Source organism: Biomphalaria glabrata, chromosome 11 (genome assembly GCF_947242115.1).
Source record: "Biomphalaria glabrata chromosome 11, xgBioGlab47.1, whole genome shotgun sequence".
Lineage (NCBI taxonomy): Eukaryota > Metazoa > Mollusca > Gastropoda > Planorbidae > Biomphalaria > Biomphalaria glabrata.
In genome coordinates, this window is record NC_074721.1 from 4,707,333 (window position 1) to 4,727,546 (window position 20,214).

Here is a 20,214-nt window from a genome sequence, read left to right on the forward strand (position 1 = left end):
CAAACATGGCAGTATGAAGGACAAACATGGCAGTATGAAAGACAAACATGACAGTATGAAGGACAAACATGACAGTATGAAGGACAAACATGACAGTATGAAGGACAAACATGGCAGTATGAAGGACAAACATGGCAGTATGAAAGACAAACATGACAGTATGAAAGACAAACATGACAGTATGAAAGACAAACATGGCAGTATGAAGGACAAACATGACAGTATGAAGGACAAACATGACAGTATGAAGGACAAACATGGCAGTATGAAAGACAAACATGGCAGTATGAAAGACAAACATGACAGTATGAAAGACAAACATGGCAGTATGAAGGGCAAACATGACAGTATGAAAGACAAACATGACAGTATGAAGGGAAAAAGATACAAGGAAGACAAAAGAGAATAAAGAGATTTTTACACTCTTGAGGGACCTGGGATCTTTCTGTAACATCTAATTCACATACAAAGACCGCACCAGAAACGAAGTGATTAAAGACAGGATTAGTTCAGTGATTGGACCCCACGATGACCTGCTAAGTACTGTTTAAAAAAAGCAAACATAAAGTCTACATATCACATGGCCTTCAGAAAAAAAAAACTTCCTCCAGGGAACAGAACCAGGCAAAAAAAAGAAGACACAGACAGAAAGCGATGGGAAGACAACATCAAAGAATGAACGGGCCTGTCATTAAAAGAGATTCCATCAAAGATAAAAGACAGAGAGAAACAGATAAAGACATTCACCAGATCTTACATGGTGCCCCAACGGTCCAACAGACTAAGGTGAGGTGAGGTGACTTGAAGGACCCCTACGGATTCCCCCCCCCCTTTTTACTTAATGTAAATATCCTTAAAGTGAGTAAATATGGAAGACATAGAATAACCTTTTTCCACCTACCTTCCAGGTCATGATCAGGTCACCAACCTTACCGTCCCCGCCTCCTATACACAAAGGTGCTAGAGATGGAGGAGCACTTAGTGTCTGGACATAACCTGGGGGGGGGGTGAAACATAGTACAATTATATATAACAACTAAGTATACGTTATATGCGTTATACGGTATATATTATACATTTTTATGTCGTACAATAAAGCTTGTCTTCGAGTCCTAAGATTAATGAGGAATGCAGTATTTCCCGTGGCTAAAGAGACCCTGCTGTGACCTACATATTTTGCCACATCAAGGGCAAGCATAACCATTAGTCGTATAACGTTCATGAAATTCTAGTTATCTTTTAGGTTATTTCAGTCAACCAGTCAACATGTAAAATGTAAACTAAGATTTCAAAAAAATTATAATGTTTGAAGTCTGTTTTCTTCACAATGGCAATGATGTTGTCACATTTTTTCAAGGGGGGATTTATAACATATTGCCCGCGAGGGATACCATACTTTTTTTTTTCAAAGAACACGAACTGATCTGCAAAGCGGCTTAATTTGGTATGCAGTAACCCAAGTAAAACGCACCTGATGGTATACTCGGTGGACTGTGACCAATTTGATTGACAGCTGTGACCCTGAAACGATACCCACATCCAGGAAGTAGACCAGACACCAGGACGTATCGTTTCTCGTGTGTTGTGTGTATGGTCAAGACAGCAGGCAAATCTGGAGCAGGAAATGAATGTCAAGTTTGTTTGTTTTTAATTTGAGAATGGTAGATTTAAGTGTAAAGCATTTGATCAATAGGAAAAGAGCAATAGATATGTAAGTTTTAGATGTTGCTACAAAAATAAAGAAGATAATTGCGGACAGGGTTTGAACCCAAGACTTTACAGACGACAGTTCACTGTCTATTTAAGTCCAAGACATAATACTTACTCCCTATGACCACAGTCCATTGATCTCGCTCGTAATACGTGGCTGCCTCAACAATGTAATGGGTGATAGGATGACCATTGTCGAGGTTCTCCGTCCATCTTGACCGGACAAATAAATAGTACCATGTGGAAAACATAAAATTAGATTAGCTTCATAATTATTAGATTTTACAAATCAATTAAAACACGAGTTTGATTTAGACACATCTGAAGTAACATTTGTATTTCATAAGATTAGATAAAATATAATTGCTCAATCTTAGTTCATCTTGAACCTTGCATAGAAAGCTGTGCAAATATTGTGTGCATCAATTTCAATAGAACTGAAGTGTTTCTCCATACATTGCTAATATGACATATCATGTATGTAATTACCTAACCAGCACTGTGGAGTTGGTCACTGTAGTTGAGTCAGCCTGTACTCCTGCAGGTTCAGCAGGCGGACCTGATCATGTGTACATGAAAGTTATTGCTACTTTTATTGAATATAGAATCAGTCAATAGTAATTAGTTATTATCTACTCCTGAATGTTTGTCATCTATATGTTTTATCGTAATTTTGTATATTGAAAATCAATCATGTTATATGTTGCGTCGTGTATATATCTGAGTACTCTTTCAACTAATAGGCACGATAAGGCCACTCAATCCTTTCAACTGGCAGTAATAGCAGTTTTTTCCTGGTTTAATATCTAAGTTTCAAGAGGAGAAAGGTGCGAGAGTTAGTTGCCCTAAAACTATTTGAGACTCATGCAGTTTAGTATCTTAAAAACAAAACGAGCTTATCCCTATTGACACACCTGGCAATTGTACAACCACTTGTTTATAAAACAAATACTTGTTAGAACTTAATATGTATGATTTCAAATATTTAGAAAAAAAATCACTGTAAATTGAGATGTACCTACCAACAACTGTCAGAAATCCTCCTCTTTTGTCACTATTCATTGTGGTACTGGCCTGACACTCGTACATCCCCGTGTGTGCGAAGTTGACTTGTTGGATGTAAAGTCCGCTCTTGCCTGGCTGATCTCCTGGTACCTGAGCGCCAAGAACAAAACAACACTGAGCTTCCTGCATTCATAATTTCTAGGCAATGTGGTAGCACCAGTAGGCGCATTGGCTGAGTGGTTAAGCGCTTGGCTTCCAAACAGGACTCCAGGGTTCGTATCCTGGTGAAGATGGGAGTTTTAATTTCGGGATCTTTAAGCCTCCTCTGAGTCCTTTAATGGGTACCTGACATTAGTTGGGGAGAAGTAAAGGCGGCTGGTCGTTATTCTGGCCACATGACACGGTCGTTAACTTTGGGCCACAGAAATAGATAAATTGTACATAGTCTGCTCTATAGATCGCAACGTCTGAAAAGGAAACTAAATTTCTTTGTGTATTTTTTAAAAGGTGTTAATGTTAGTTTATCTTATCTTATCTTATATAATACAGACGTTACTTCAAAAAAGAAGATGATTACGTCATACGCGTCATGCATTCAGTCATGCATATTAACCAATGACTTAAATTCTGCCAAGTCACTGGTTTTCCTGGCTAGCTCAGGTAACCCATTCCATGCTCTAATAGCACTAGGGAAGAAGGAGTATTTGTACAAATTTGTCCTAGCATATGGGACGAGGAATGTGCCTTTATCTTTGTGTCTTTCAGAGTATTTTATTAAATTTTGTTTTTGTATTTGAAGATTATGGTTCAGTGTTTTATGTAGGCCTATAATTGCTACTTTATGTCAGTCAAAAACAAACGAACTTTTTCAGATGTACCTGTTTCTATTCACACATTCCTTTGTATTACACAGTAGCTCTCAGTAATCTCAGTTTACATGTCTGTAGTTCAAACATATCTATCTGTATTCCATACCTAAATTTCTGTATTCTATTTATGCTAATCTTACCTGTCTGTATTCAGGATCCCTGTAAAAGTCAATGGGGCGACCATTGAAGTGCCAAATGAAGACCATATCAGTGTTTTTAGCCACAGAAGCTTGGCAGTAGAAGAAAGTGGTGGAGTTAAACAGAGCCATCTGATCTTGTGGGGCTGTTGTAATCGCTGTTCCTTCTGAAAGTACCAACATTTGCATTTGTTTAGTTCCGTTAGGAAATTGGTGGCCAATGGATACATTGCTTGGCCTCCAAGCCAAGGGATTTAGAATTTCGTGATTTCTAGTACCTTAACTCACTTCTGAGATGTGTTGTTAAAAAACTTGAAATGTCCTAGACAGATATTTTAAAAAAAGGTCTGTGAATTTAAGGAAGTCATTCATGTTGGAATGAAAAGTTCAGCTTTCGTTGAAATTTTGAGCTCAAACCCATCGGTTGAGAAGCCTAGCGCTCTACCACTTTTCCACCACTCCAAAATGACTAATTGTGAATTTTATTAAATCGATAGTATTAAAGATAATTGCGTGTCATCCTATATTATACCACTATTACTAAATGAATATAAACTTACATACCAATAGTTGTAACTTTAGTTTTGTCTTCCGCTTGACCAAACTGATTAACAGCCCGACAGGTGTACGTTCCATGGTCAGCCGCATTGACATTTAAGATCGTCAGCCGACCATTATATGACTGGACAATGTTAGAGAGAGAAGTGGACAATTCCACGCCATTTTTAAACCAGGTTATCACAGGAAACGGAGCAGCTTCTGGGCGACAATGTAAAGTCAAGTTGCCTTGAAGCGAGGCTCGCGTCTCTGACATCATCGGGAATTTCTGAAAATGTGGCGCGAACGCTAAAAACAAAATGAATATCAAAAATATATATAAGACTTGACATAATTAATATTCTTTAAAAAAAAAAAGATAAACTGATTATGTTTCACTATGAAAGAGGTAAACAATGTTTTTAAGAAAACGTTTTCAAGGAGCACATGACTCAAACTCATAGATTAAAACCAATAATAAAAAAAAATGTACGATCAAAGTTAAGACTCCTTTCACACTACACGGTTTAGACCGGACGAAAAAATAAAGACGGCTGTACAGAAAACGGTGACAGTGAAATATCTGTCCGGATCCTGGGGATCTGTTGCCTATGTGGCTAATTGAACATTTAACTACTACATATAACCAGTTTTTAGTCGTACGGGCATAAGAGATGAACCCACTTCATATGTGTTATTTGTTGATTCATCTTACAAAGCACTTGGAATAAATAAAAAATATTTTTTTTAAAAAAGGTAAATTAAATAGATTTTGTAGTTTTAAACAATATGAAAACTACAACGTAATGCTGAAGACTTGTCCAGTTAGCAATTCAGTCCAAACCATCTAGTGTGCAAGCAGCTTTACTAGTTATGATGATTAAAAGGGAATGAAATATCATGACGAACGTAAGGAACATTCATTTGGAACAAGTAGTTCGAAGACTTACAAAATCTAAAAGACTTCAGTCTTATTAATACCAACAAAACCATATATACGTTTTTGACAAGGTTATCAATAGATTTATCGATTAATTTCTTTTTAAAGTGAAACGAATGAAAGTACATTTTTAAAGTAATTCGTAATCATCTACATTTTACTTATTATATATTGTAGGTGGTGATCTGACCTAGAACTCTCAGCTGCCCTTCAGACATGGATGTCCCGTAGATGTTGGAGGCAGCACACTGATACATGCCGTTGTGAAGTTTGGGGTCCAGTTTAGTGATAAGTAACACATTGTAATTCACCTGTTGGACAAGTGAAAACGATGGTTAAAAGACTTTAAATGTGGTACATACGCGCTGTAAGGATTCACGAGAAATAAATATATTATATAGTTATATATGTTTGCAAAATGTTTAACATGTTTCGGATGTTCCTTCAAAGTTGAAGATAATTACTTCCTAGTCCAAACCTCCCGCAGGACGACGGGGGCATGGGAGCGGGCAGGGTTTGAACCCTGGACCATCGATAAATCTGAAAGACAGTCCAGCGCGCAAACCGCACGACCAGGCAGCCATCCGAGCATGTAATAGAATGCTACACTAGCTTGTAGTTGGAGATGTACAGACATGGCGGGAAAACAAAACTATAAATAGCAAACCTTTTGGTGTATCCGGGGTACAAAATAAGAGAAGCGTTGATGATCTTTTGTGCAGGATCATAATTGTGCAACTCTTTAGCTCCGCAGAATTAAGCTCTCTAAGCTCTCTAAGCTCTTCCGTTTGTAGAACAAAAATATATTCAATATAAAGTATTCAATAAAATATATATATTAGACTTTCACACTAAGGGTTAAAACCTTGTCAAATACCAATGGGCAACTAACCAGCGATACTAAAAGAGATGTAAACTTCATCTGTTTCTATAGCCCGCGGTTAACGAGGGTGCTATTGTGGCCAGCAGAGTGACAACCGCCATTACTTATCCCTAGCTAATTTCAGGTACCTAATAGAGCTGAGTTGACTCAGAGGCGCACATAACATTAAAAACCCCAATCTTCACTAGAATTTCAACCCTGAGCCCTGGTTCGAAAGCTAAGCGGTTTACTGCTCAGCCACCGCGCATCCATTTCTGAAAGGAAGAGGAAATAAGAAAGAAAAACCTCCGAATTTTTACCTTAATAAAAGTCTCATCGTTCGTCTGCACTAGTTCGCCATTCCTGTACCACTGGTAGATTGCTGCTGGGCTTGCACGTGCATCACATCTCCAGGTCAAAGGTGAGCCAATGTCCGCGTGCTGGTCTCGTAATGGTTTAATGAAGAAAGGTTTGGCTGAGATGGAACAACATCATAGAGCTTACTTTGATTGGTTGACTTTATATGACAAATACTAAGGTTGCATTATGGATTTTTTAAAATATAATTAAAGGTCTTTATATAGATCCTCAGTCTTTATGTCCTTAAGACATTACATTAAAATATCTTCAGACAATCACAAAAAATATCGATAACTCTATTGGTTAAATCAGACAGCATGTAAACACTGGTGCTTACATTTATAGGTCACAGGTCATCATTACCAACACACGCACACACAAAATACAATATCTTCCTGGCCCCATTTAAAGTAATTGCCACATACTGTATGGCCTAACCAAAGACATCCATCACTGTATATAGAACTTGTAACCCACCTCCAAGTTTTAAATCCACAGACTTCTCGTCCCTTGCACTAGAACTGCGTGTGACAGTACAGGTATAGATTCCCTGGTCCTCCAACGTGGCGCTCGGTATTATTAACACACGGTTGTGATCCATCAGATACGAGAGTTTGGGCAAGGTTCCGTTTTCCCTTCTCCAGTAGTATTTAAACTCAGTTATAGAACTAGAATTAATGAAAGGAAAACTTGTAACATCTCTGATGCAAATATATTTAAATTAAATACAAACAATATAAACATTTACATTTCTCAACTAGGCGGCGCACCAGCAAATGTTAAAGTAATACCATAATTTGAAATACGAAATATAAATCTACAAAATTTATGTTCGAATCTATATAACATGAATGTATACAAAAATACAACAATAAATTGTTTTAAAAAACTAAAGACGTTAGGGTCATGAGGTCTCTATCATATGGTTCAACAAAGTTACATACATGTTTGTTAATTTGTTTATCTCTGCAGTAAGATATCTTTACATATAAGTTGATAGTATTAAGTATTAGTTGACTCGTTTAGTTAGTCATGGTCAAACATGACAAGAGATGGAGGATCAACATAATATACAAATTTTTAAAACGTTTAAAGTTGGCATCTACCATCAGAAGCAAACTGTAAAAAATCTGGAAGAGTAACATCAGCTTTCTAGCAAAGTTACAACTATATTATTCGCTAGTGGTTTCTATATTTGAACCTTTGATGGTAAATGCTACAAAAAGAAAAATGCTGGGTATCAGATACCAAGAAAAGAAGATAAATGAGTTTGTACTTGGGTTGTAATACTGTAAAATGACAAAGCTGCGCCCATTCGGTCATATTGTAAGGCATGACTTCAAAAATGTGGATGTGCACTGAGCACCAAGAAAGTAAAAGAATGGACCAGCCTCCGTCTTGACAACCTGTTAAGAGCAGCTGTTGACCGGGAAAAGTGCAGGAAATAGGTCACGTGAACAGTCACCAGCCCTACCTCAAAAAGTCAAGGGACAGATGATGATAATGAATAGATATTTCTTGAATAAATCTGTTTTAAGAATTACACCCAAGTCTAAAAACCTTTAGGCCTACACATAGTCCTGAACTCACGTGCCGTAAGCAAAACATTCCATTCTGATGTCCAGGTCGACAAGTGGCGGCTTGGGAAAGACAGCAATGAACTCGTTTTGTATGACTGGCCCCCAATTAGCTTTAGGAGCTGCAGATATAGAAATAGCTGTTGTTAGATACTGTCAGGGAGAGGTATGTCGAGAATGAATGTTAGTTTGATATTTTGGTATGATTGTTATATCCCCTTGTTATGAATGCAAAGTGTTGCACATGCTGTGAACTGAGTGATTAAGTCTTCGTTGAATGTGCGAGAGAATGTGTTAAGTCAGTAAGGTCTTGCTCCCGGTCCAGGAAGGTTGGACGTTTACTTCCTGGACTGGTATTTATGTATTTATAAGTTGATGGACTGGTGTTTTGTGTATTTCATAAGAGTGATATAATTGTGTGCTTTATTAAGTATTAAAGTATTATCGATATTCGTGAATATAAGGAGTTAGAGTTGATGTATATTAAGTGTTCGTATTTGAGTTAAGCAAGTATTGAATTATAATTGAGTAACCAACAAAGTACCAAGCAAGTATTATTTAATATTCAAGAAACCCGCTAGTGAGCCACAGGAACCAAGTTAAGAAACACAACAAGACAAGAGACAAGCAGAGCATAGCAGCAGCAGCATATATATGTATATATAATATTGAACCCTGACAGATACTAACCACTATACTACATAATATATATTTTGGATACAGAACGTTGTACAGCGTATGATTGCAGAAAGACTTAAAACCATAGTATTTTTAAGATTCCAATATTTATAAATGTTCATTTTCGTCGCTACCATTGTATAGGGCCTAAAAGTGATTATATAATAACATTTGATTCCAGAGAGAATTTGGTAAAATTGGTCGAGAGTGCGCTTGAACTTGGCTTGGCTACCTAGAAAGGGGCTCGAGTTTCGACACCCGACTCGGGCAGAGTTGTGTTTACTGAGCGCCTAAAGGCAGCCTGGAAAACCAACTCCTAGATACCCCTCCCCCCCCCCCAACTGGTCCACAGATGAGATTGGACCAAAAAGCGCTCTGAGCATGCTAAAAGCATGAAAGTAGCGCTATATAAAAGCTATAATAATAAAAAAAAAAATAATACCTAAAAAATAGTGATTATAATAAAACAATGAATATATTTTAATATACTGAGATTTAAAAAAGGGGGATGTAGATTATGTTTCCTATGGACAGTTTTCCTGATAGAGCCCAGTTTGACCCTGCTCGCTGCCACTTTCTGTTGTCCTGCAGGAGGTAGAAGTGGGAAGCGTGGTCGAGAGGCAAAGTACGCTTGAAAGTGGCTTGGCTTTGCTACCTAGGAAGGGGGCTCGAGGTTCGACACCCGACTCGAGCAGAGATGTGTTTAACTGAGCGCCTAAAATCAGCATGGAAAACCTTCTCCCAGATACCCACTTCCCCCCTACTGGTCCACTAATGAAATTTGACCGTAGCGCTATGTAAAAGCTATAATTTAATTTTAATTTTTAATTTAACAGAGACTGCGAGCCTTTCATGACTTTCTAGTCACACGTGATAAATAATGACATTAAAAGATCTACTTTAATCAGATGTACTTACTATAGTCGAAAGTACTTACTCTAGTCGGAAGTATTTATTCTAGTGGGAAGTACTTATTCTAGTCGAAAGTACTTACTCTGATCATGTACGACAAGTGGTATAGGTAAGGACGTTCTAGCCGGCGGCTGGTCAGTTCCGATAGTGTATTGGTTGATTCCGGTCAGCACAGCGATACAAAAATAGCTACCTTCGTCTGCTCGAGTCACCTTAGGATTAGAAAAGAATGTCTTAGATTACTGTATGTTTCACCAGTATGAGCATTTGATGGCCTATTGTTAAAATGATTAATCATGACAAAGATTTTCATTGTCTTCTTTCGAGTAGTCTTTCTGTAGCATTATAAGCCTTGACTTTGTACACTAAGGAGTTTTCTCAAGATGTGGCAGAAAAATTTCTTACGATGTAGCAGAAAAACTGCTTAAGATATTGCAGAGATTTTGTTCTTAAGATTACTGACTAATACAATTATTCTTAACTCTTTCTCTCCTAACTGACGATACCAGCGTTGATTCCACCAGAATGTGGTAAATAATTTCGGAGAGAAAGAGTTAACAAAGACAATGTATTAAAATAAAAAAGAACCAACCATGACTGACGGCAGAAATGTTTACCTCTGAGAAGTAAAGTTTCCCATTCTGTGAGATAAACATGTAGGCCTGATATTCCGGCCGGACAAACTGCTGAGCATCTTTCTTGTACCAGTTGTATTTGACCGCTATATACACATGCAATGAACGTAATAAATATCAGTCATATCTTGTAGGAACATGAATGTCTAGAGAAAATCAGAATTCTACAAATGTTGAAATGCTCACTTGGCTTTACACAATTGTTTTGACATTTAATTTATAAAAAGAACTTTGTTCAAATAATTCTTCGACGTCAGCACTTGAAAAATTCCCATTTTCAGCCCTTGCGAGCTTTAAGGAAAAAGTATCTGTGGCCCACGGTTAACGAGAGTGTCAGGTGGTCTTTACTTTTCCCCAACTTATGTCAGGTACCCATCAGAGCTGGGTAGACTCAGGGGTATACAAAGATCCCGAAATTAAAAATCGCAGTCTGCAACAGGATTCGAACCCGAAACCCGCGGTTCAAAGTCCAAGCGCGTTTCCGTTCATATCTAAAATATTATAGTAATTATGTTTGCTGGTGTCAGTAAGGTGCATACACCAAGATTGATAAGACAATAAAACTTGTATATTTATTAATAGCTTAGAAGATGGCTATATAAGTGTGGATGTGACTTATTGAAAAACTATTTGATCAGAGGAGACTGAGTGTTTTAGATGTAAGATATTCATGTGTAATGGAGACAAGTACCTGGCTTAAAATAAAGTTTACTGCAATCAACTGCTGCACCTTCAAAGGCCTTGACATTGACGGGAGCATCCGGGACATTTGAAAACTCACCGATACCTGTTTGTAATACACTTGTATTAATAAACTCACGCATAAATTGTAATCTTTATTTTTTTAAATTTGTTTTAAGTCAAACAGAAAGTTAAATAGTTTGTTTTAGACTTATGCAGTTGTGTTTATTTCACACGAAGGCAACTGCTTACTTCCAAATGACAAGAGAACTCCTTGACTGATGACAGAGCCATACTTGTTTTCTGCTATGCATCTATAGTTCCCACTGTCAAGGACGTCTGTTGGATTCTAGAAGATGAGAGTTTACAATCATTTTTAAAACAGACCTAGTTTTAGCTCTCTTGACTTCATCAGTTATTTAACAGCCTTTTGTCACAACTTGCTCAACCTTTCTTTCTTTCTTTTTCTTTCCTTTTTCTTTCTTTTTTCATCTCTCTCTTTCATTCTATATATTTTTTTATTTTTTTTTTATCTTCCTCTCAATTTATTTTCCTATTACTTTGTAATGGCTTCCTACACTCTGAATTATTCAAGAAATAGTAATCGTCTGTTTTTTTTCTGAACATCACTCATAAAAATATCGATAGGTCAAGTTAATTCCTTTATTCCACTATCTCTCTCTCTCTCTCTCTCTCTCTTTTATTCTCTTCATCCCTCTTTAATGATATGCTGCCATCAAAAGGCAGATGAGCGTCTTATCTTATCTTACAGACGTTACTTCAAAAAAGAAGATGATTACGTCCTACGCGTCATGCATTCAGTCATGCATATTAACCAACGACTTAAATTCTGCCAAGCCACTGGTTTTCCTGGCTAGCTCAGGCAACCCATTCCAAGCTCTAATAGCACTAGGGAAGAAGGAGTATTTGTACAAATTTGTCCTGTCATATGGGACGAGGAATGTGTCTTTATCTTTGTGTCTTTCAGAGTATTTTATTAGATTTTGTTCTTGTATTTGAAGATTATGGCTAAGTGTTTTATGTATAATTGCTACTTTACTTTTGAGTCTTCTCTCCTGAAGTATTTCTAAATTTAGTGATTTTACTAAAGGTGTTACTCTAGTCAAATGTGATTATTCGTTTGTTATGAATTTCACTGCTCTATTTTGTCTGTTCCAGTTTCTTAATGTTTTCTTGAGCTGAGGGGTCCCAAACAGAGGATGCATATTCTATCATTGGCCTAACCAAAGTTAATTAACATTTTAGTTATATGTTCTTATTTGATTTATAGAAATTTCTTTTAATAAACCCTAATGCTTTGTTTGGTGTTTTTTTTTTGTAAGTTTCATCAATTTGTGGATTCCATGACAGTTTTTCATTTATTATTATCAATTATCTTACAGCAATGATGAGTTTCCCATTGGTGATAGTGTATCTCTTGTCCAGGGCAGAGGTCACTTCCGTCTCGAACTGTTCTCCTTTCCACCAGGTGTACGTCGGCTGGGGGTTGCCAGACGTCACGCACTCTAAAATGACTTCCGGTGGTTTACCGACAATCACAGTACTATGAGGCTGAAGGATAAAGTGCGGACCTCGTTCTAGACTGTTAGCATCATACTTCTCTAGTCCATAGTCTGTTAAAGTATACAATAATTTTATATATTTATACATTTCTTCAAAGATTTAAAAAACAAAATAAAACAATCATAATATAACAAATACTTTTTATAAACAAATCACCCTTCAATCATTGCAACATTGCTAAATATTTTAAGATTGATCTTCCCTTTTTATATAAACTAAATTAACTAATTAACACTCAGTTATTAAATAATTGGTTAATTGTTTTATTGATTCGTGTGATGTCATGGACAATGAATAATCGTGCGAAATTTCAACTTGATCCGATCATGTGAAGTGGGAGAAAAAAGAATCAACCCAGACAGACAGACGGAGCTAACAATTATGAGCTTTGTAAAATGTTTGTTAGCTTTTAAAAAACGATACTGAAAGTGAGGAAACCTCCCACGAAAAGGTTTTCAAAGATGCCCACTCTTACCAAAGTCTCTGTAATCATGGACAATGCGATATGCCTCTGTCTGTGGAACTTCACACATGTATGGAAGTTGATCTGAAGACTGTCCCACACTCCAGCGATATCCACTGTCTAGGAATGATAAGATATTTCGATTTTAGGAATAACAACAATAATAACAATAATAATAATAATTTTTTTATAAAGCGATGTAAACAAACATGAGGAAGGATCAAGGCGCTGTAATAACAAAGATTAACACAGGAGTTTGGTAAGAAAAAATCTTTAAAAAAAGTTTGGAACAGATAGGACTTAATGTTCTTCTTGAATGTAGTGAAGCATGTCGTCTGCCTGAGTTCAATGGGGAGGGAATTCATTCCAATTCTAACAGTCAATTAACATTAATTTCAAGCAATAACAAGCCAGTTATAAAAACCTCAAAAATTTATATAAATATAAAATGTCAATAGTAAATTAAAATACTAGTTTTCCATCTCATAATTTAATTATTGAAACTTAATGTTAAAGCCAGTTATAGATGTAGGCCTAATTATTGTTAAAATCAGTTATGGAAATGATTATTATAATAATAAGGCTTGTCTTCGAGTCCGAAGATTAATAAGAATATAACTTTTCAAGTGGCTTCGCAGTCCCGGGCCTGCGACCTACATATTTTGACGCATCCAATGCAGACATAACCATTTTCCGCTGGTGGTCAATTTATATTTTATTTTCAACTTTGACGTCAGTCCTCGGCAGTGGAAATAATTAATGTTGAAATCAATTATTGAAATCGGCATTAAATTCGGAACTAATTAGTGTTAAAACTACTTACCAAAGTATCTGTAAACAATTATTCCGACAGAGTTGTTAAAATCCCGACCGTCTTCCCAGAATACATCTGTTCCAGTGACGTCATCTCCGGTTCCTTTCCAGACAAAGTTAGAACCTTTCCTTGAGGCCTCTCTAATACCACTGGTCATCCAGTCTCGCCTGTCCAGTACAACGATATTCAATGTTAAAGTTATTAAAGAAGTTTGTTATAGCAGACGCTAACTATTAATTGTAAGAGGATATTAAAGGTCAAGAGTACTATCTCTTCTTGTGTCACGATGTCTATTAGAGCGATAATCTATTGTTTAGTTACTTACAAATACTTATCGTTCACCTGTATCCACTTAGATATGAAATCATGCTCTGGTTTACTCTCAACACTGACTAGCCCTGCTCCAAACTCCTGGACGTGAAAGAGTTAAAAAGTTAAAGCTTTGAGGATTTAGGAGACATTTGATACGCTCCTTTTTTTTTTAACCTATATTTCATCATGCAAAACATTACCGCATGTTTAACCCTTAACATCCAGTTTCTTAACAGTTAAAATATCTCGTGGGTCTTAGTATTCCAATGCGTATATTAATGGAAACCACAGACTTTTAATTATTCGAGTCGTAGTCTTAAAAGCGACCTTAAAGAAGGACGGCGTAACAGACGTGCCCCTTCCCCCCGTAAAAGCTATAAAGATCCACTCAGGCGCCATTTCGCCCTCTCTAGCATTGAGGGAAGTAGGTGGCTGGCAGCAAATGGCCTCTGAAAGAGAAATTAGGAGAGCTCTCGCAAAGGCTGCGGGAAAAAAATACTGAGACCCAAAGAAAAGCCATAATTTAAAACAAACGCTGAAGAGGGAAAGAAAACTTAAATAGACCGCCAGCAGACAACGGCTTTGTCTGCATCATATGCGGGTAAATATGCAGGTCAAAACTGGATTTTCGTAGTCATGTGAAACACTGCACCTCATCCTTAATACTTGGATCGAAGAAATTGCCATTATTTAATATTGTGTAATAATTTCATCATTTGTTTGTTTGTTTTACATGTTTCGGATGTTCCTTCAGAGTTGAAGATAGTTTACTTCCTAGTCCAAATCTCCCGCAGGACGACGGGGGATGGGAGCGGGCAAGGATTTGAACCCTCGACCATCGATAAATCCGAACGACAGTCCAGCGCGCAAACCGCACTACCAGGCAGCCATCCATTTACTCTAGATCTAAATATCAGATTACAGATTGTTAGTGCACGAACATAGAACTTGGAGCAATATATAATTCATGATTTCCAAGAGGGAACTATTAGCGTTCAGAGACCTAATTACATATAAGTATATATCTATATCTTTATCTCTATCTATCTATCTATCTATCTATCTATCTATCTATCTATCTATCTAACTATCTATCTATCTATCTATATCTATATCTATATATGTATATATCTATATATGTATATATATAATGAATCGATATTTAAACCATTCCATACGTGTTAACATTTATGTGATACTACATGATAGAGTAAATTACTTAATTCTTGCATAAGTCAATAGACGTACTGAGCAGTGAACCATGGCCTCGGCGTAGTTTCTAGGAAAGTCACCATAAAACTGATAACAGCTGCTTCCATAGGTGTACCAACTTGAGGGACATTCTAGAAGAAACAAAACAGTAGGTTGTTTTTAATGTTTGTTGGTGTTAAATAGAAATAGAGAAGTGACAGAGCTATATAAAAATAGTAATAACTAAGTAAAAAATTATATTTCGTTTGAGTTGCCTCAGGCAGATGATGAAAATGTACTTTAATTCTGTAGTCAATCTTTAAAGAGGGTTTCATGTCACCAGCACAATGACCAAATGACCAACACATGTTAACAGTAAAACTTTTGTGGGCTCTAAACATTTATAACAAAGTTATACCCCTTTAGCCAAGACTGCTGCCAACTAAGATCCACACATCACAGGGAAAAAGAAAATCACGCCTGAATACTACTAGCACAAAAAATCCTGATCTTTGCACCGAATTTGAGAACAAATTAGAGGAAGCTTTTAAAAACTTCTCTGTGACTGAGGTAGAAAAAAGCTGGACGTTTATGCGTGATACAATCTACCAAACATCATCACTGGTCTTTGGAAACAAAACCAAGAAAAGCGAAGACTGGTTTGAAGCTAGTCTACCAGAAATGGAAACTGCCACTACGAACAAGAGAGCAGCCATGCTAATCTACAAGAAGGATCCCACCCCAAGCAACTTAAAAAGGCTCAGAGCTGCACGTAACAATGCCCAAAGAGTAGCGAGACAATGTGCTAACAAATACTGGCAGGAGCTATGCGAAGATATTCAATCTTGTGCCGACTGTGGTAACATAAGAGGACTATATGAGGGCATGAGAAAAGCCTTTGGACCTCACACCAGCAAGTGTGCTCCGCTCAAGTCAAAAGATGGCTCAATCATCAGCGATCGTGCGCTGCAAATGGAACGATGGGTTGAACACTATGCAGAACTCTACCAGATTGAAAACGCCATCTCACCAAATGCTGTTTCCAACTTCCCATCACTTCCAGTTTTGACGGAATTAGACGAAACGCCCTCGGTAAAGGAGCTGAGCATTGCCATTGACATGCTTGCACATGGGAAAACACCCGGAGGAGATGGCATTCCTGCTGAAGTAATTCAGGCTGGAAAACATGCCCTAATGAAACCACTCCATGAACTGCTAAGCTTGTGCTGGGAACAAGGAATGGTCCCCCAGGAATTGAAAGACTCCAACATTGTTACAATTTATAAAAATAAAGGCGACCGCTCTGATTGTAACAATTACAGAGGCATCTCACTGCTTAGCATAGTCGGAAAGGCTTTTGCTAGAGTATTACTAAAGCGATTACAGATCCTGGCAGATCGTGTTTATCCAGAGTCGCAGTGTGGCTTTAGAGCAGGTAGATCTACAACAGATATGATTTTCTCTCTTCGGCAGCTACAGGAGAAGAGCAGAGAACAAAAGCAGCCCCTCTTCATAGCATTTATTGATTTGACCAAGGCCTTTGACCTTGTTAGCAGAAGCGGTCTGTTTGCTGTACTAGAGAGAATCGGCTGCCCAAATAAGTTAAGAAAACTAGTGTCAGCTTTTCACGAAAATATGCAGGGCATCGTTCAGTTTGAAAGTTCTTCCTCCAGGCCATTCTCCATTAAGAGCGGTGTCAAACAAGGATGTGTACTGGACCCTACACTATTTGGCATCTTCTTCTCAGTCGTACTATCCAGTGCTTTTAAATCCCTGGAAGACGGAATATACATCCATAGCAGATTTGATGGAAGGCTCTTCAACCTGGCACGTCTTAAAGCCAAAACGAAAAGGCGTCGTATCTTGATAAGGGAGCTGCTGTTTGCCGATGACGCGGCACTCGTATCTCACTCACAAGGAGGTCTACAGAAGCTAGTGAACGCCTTAGCAGCTGCTTGTCAAGAGTTTAGCCTTACTATAAGTCTCTCCAAGACCGAAATCCTGGCACAAGACGTCGCAGAAATACCTATAATACAAATTGGGAACCACACCCTTTCAGTGGAGCAGGAATTTACCTACTTGGGTTCAACAATTGTCAGTAACCTAGACTTAGACATCGAGCTGACAAAAAGGATAGGAAAAGCTACCACAGCATTGGCAAAACTCTCCAAGCGCGTCTGGGAAAATGGTAAATTGACCACAGCGACCAAAATCCTAGTCTACAACGCCTGTGTTTTGAGCACTCTCCTTTATGGCAGTGAGAGCTGGTCAACATACATGTACCAAGAGCACAGATTGAATAGTTTCCACTTGCGCTGCCTGAGACGCATAATGGGCATCTCTTGGAGGGACCATGTCTCCAATCAGGAAGTTTTAAGATTGGCCAATATGAACAGCATGTATGCTCTCCTGACACAAAGAAGATTACGCTGGCTCGGACATGTCACCCGCATGCCAGATGGCAGAATCCCGAAAGATATCTTATATGCTGAGCTTGTGGAAGGAGTCAGACCCAAAGGCCGCCCAAGACTAACATATAGAGATGTCTGCAAGCGAGACATGAGAGCCTCAGGCATCAGCGAAAGTATGTGGGAAAACATAGCCAAAGACCGGAGTGCATGGAGACAGACTGTGCGTGCTGGGACAACCCTTGCTGAGAACAAAAGAATTGAAGCGGCTTTAATCAAGAGGGATAAAAAGAAAGCTGCCCTGTCTGCTAGCCCTAAATCAGAGGCATACATATGTACGAATTGTGGCAAAGTCTGCCGTTCTAGAATTGGCTTGATTAGCCACACCAGATTCTGCCCCGTCTCAAGATTAAGCCAAAACCAGTGACTCATTTGGGCGCATCCATTGCCTTTCGAGACAAAAGGAGCCATATTATACCCCCTTAGCCGTTACGTATTCCTACATTGCACCTTACCATTAGGTGCGAGACTGTACATCATAAGACACAGGACAGAGACACGCTCAAAGATAGAGGAAGTCAAAGATGGCCGATAATGCCGATAATGGACCTCATTCCCCAATTGTAAACAAACAACATTTAGCCACGTGATTCTATATATATTCTATACAAATTACGTAATACACACAGGCTGTCACGTGACACGTTTTTCCCGTTGTTTTATCAATATTATCACGTGGCTAAATGTTGTTTGTTTACGATTGGTGAATGAGGTCCATTAGATCTAGGATGTAAACAAGAAAGAAGTGTTGTTAATATTACTAAGTACTCTAGTTGAATATTTGTTATCGCACTTCTGTTGTTTTCTTTTTAAACTAGTGTTTTGATATACTCCTTTCGTTGAGGTCCTTTGAGCTCAATGTTGGCTAAGGTACAGCAGTATCATACTAACATTACGTAATTATAGGCCTATATATGAAATTAGGACGACGGTCTGCTCAATTAATTTATTTATTTAACTATTTAATGAATACATGCGGGAATACCCGCTGATGTACGAGTGTTCAAGATGTAGAGACCTCCAGAACAAATTTAATTTTAAACATTTTTTTAAAAACTCATAACGATTTTTTCCCTGTGTGGCAAATTAGCTAGTAATTCTTTTCCTAAAGATCTAGTTCAAAGGTCAAGTTTCTATAAAATTCACTAGATCCGTTTCGAGATCTGTGTCAGACCACCCACACCCCAACCAAGGTTCCAGTTTCTATCAAAGTTTTTCGAGCTGAAAAGATAAATTGTAAAATAACGGATCTATGACAAGAGTATTGATAGTCGGAAAAGTGAAAAAGTGAGACCGACCTTGCGACAGAGAGTAAGTGTAAATAAAAAAAAGATTAAGACACAAGAGCGTGAATGTGGAGACAGAAGACACGAGACAAAGTGTACACCGAGAAGAAACAATACAAGAAAACATTCTTATTATCCAAATAAATGGGTAAATAGTGTGTTTTTACAAAGCTTATATCAAATCACTCTGTCTTTCTGGTCAAAGTTTGTAAACGTTATTTCTCCTACACCCCTTCTCGGATCAAACTGTTTACATCCTAAACCACTGACTGTCACGTGCTCTTGTCACCTATTCCAAACTGCCATGTAAAGATATTTCCCTTACGTGACGTGATTGTATGTAAACAGCTTGATTGCGATTGGTTGAAATTCTTCATTGTAAAAAAAAAAATGCAAATGACTGCATGAAGAGACAAAGCTTGAACTATTTATAGATCTAATTAGCATAACGGCTCTGTGATCTAGGACAAGTTTGTTTTTGAAATAAGTCACGTGTCTAATTGAAGTAAAAAAAAAGGTGTGTAGCTTACTTAATGTAGAAATGAAATGAAGTGTACTGAACTAAACATTTTATATTAAAACAGTTATAGTCTTTAAACCAGTGGTTCTGAAACTGATACGCGGACCTCTAGGGGTCTGCTAGATAACCGTAAGTGGTCCACAAAAAGATGAATTTGATCGGATAATTTGCATAATAATCAATGACCCCTCACTATTGTTTAATACGTCTATTACGAACTATTCTATGACTATTGTTGACGCAGCTTGGTAAAACAACAAATGATTAATACCAGTATTGTGATAGAATTTTTTATTTTGCGCATGAATATCAAATTTTGTTATTTGAAAACCAATCAAAGTCATTCTTTCAATTTCTCTACTTTATCACGCGATTCAAAGAAGAAAGCCAAGACTCGGTTTGAAGTTTCCAACCGACGGCCCTCAGACTCCACGGCACACTGACATCAGTCTGGTTATACATCTTCCACATTTTATGATAAATAATCACGTTATACAGCGTTAATATGTGTTTGTTACATTGTTTTCCGCACGCCCATTAAATAAGAGCAAGAGTGTAAAGAAAATAGGGACAATGAACTGAGACATGATGCCGTGAGAAAGGCCGCATCACATAAGGCAAAATTACGTAAATATGATTGTTACATATAGATGGAGTTGCTTCTAACCAACAC

The 20,214-nt window shown here is 37.6% G+C and overlaps 1 protein-coding gene across 3 annotated transcripts in view; it reads right to left on the bottom strand.

Moving 5' to 3' along the window:
- LOC106072236 (contactin-like) overlaps positions 1-20,214 on the bottom strand; it is a 42,784-nt gene that overhangs the window by 13,181 nt on the left and 9,389 nt on the right. For 2 of the 3 annotated variants that reach the window (XM_056004438.1, XM_056004437.1), the window contains 20 exons: positions 15,325-15,419; positions 14,090-14,175; positions 13,774-13,931; positions 12,963-13,070; positions 12,305-12,537; positions 11,156-11,252; positions 10,914-11,009; positions 10,205-10,308; positions 9,670-9,799; positions 8,011-8,119; positions 6,898-7,088; positions 6,381-6,535; positions 5,389-5,509; positions 4,286-4,567; positions 3,725-3,888; positions 2,733-2,865; positions 2,200-2,269; positions 1,826-1,923; positions 1,472-1,612; positions 902-996 (listed from right to left, as the gene is read on the bottom strand). In XM_056004438.1, the coding sequence (XP_055860413.1) occupies positions 902-996; positions 1,472-1,612; positions 1,826-1,923; positions 2,200-2,269; positions 2,733-2,865; positions 3,725-3,888; positions 4,286-4,567; positions 5,389-5,509; positions 6,381-6,535; positions 6,898-7,088; positions 8,011-8,119; positions 9,670-9,799; positions 10,205-10,308; positions 10,914-11,009; positions 11,156-11,252; positions 12,305-12,537; positions 12,963-13,070; positions 13,774-13,931; positions 14,090-14,175; positions 15,325-15,419 (2,666 nt within the window). Of the gene's footprint in view, positions 1-901; positions 997-1,471; positions 1,613-1,825; positions 1,924-2,199; positions 2,270-2,732; positions 2,866-3,724; positions 3,889-4,285; positions 4,568-5,388; positions 5,510-6,380; positions 6,536-6,897; positions 7,089-8,010; positions 8,120-9,669; positions 9,800-10,204; positions 10,309-10,913; positions 11,010-11,155; positions 11,253-12,304; positions 12,538-12,962; positions 13,071-13,773; positions 13,932-14,089; positions 14,176-15,324; positions 15,420-20,214 lie in introns of those variants that run through there. The other variant, XM_056004439.1, reaches the window with a different exon arrangement.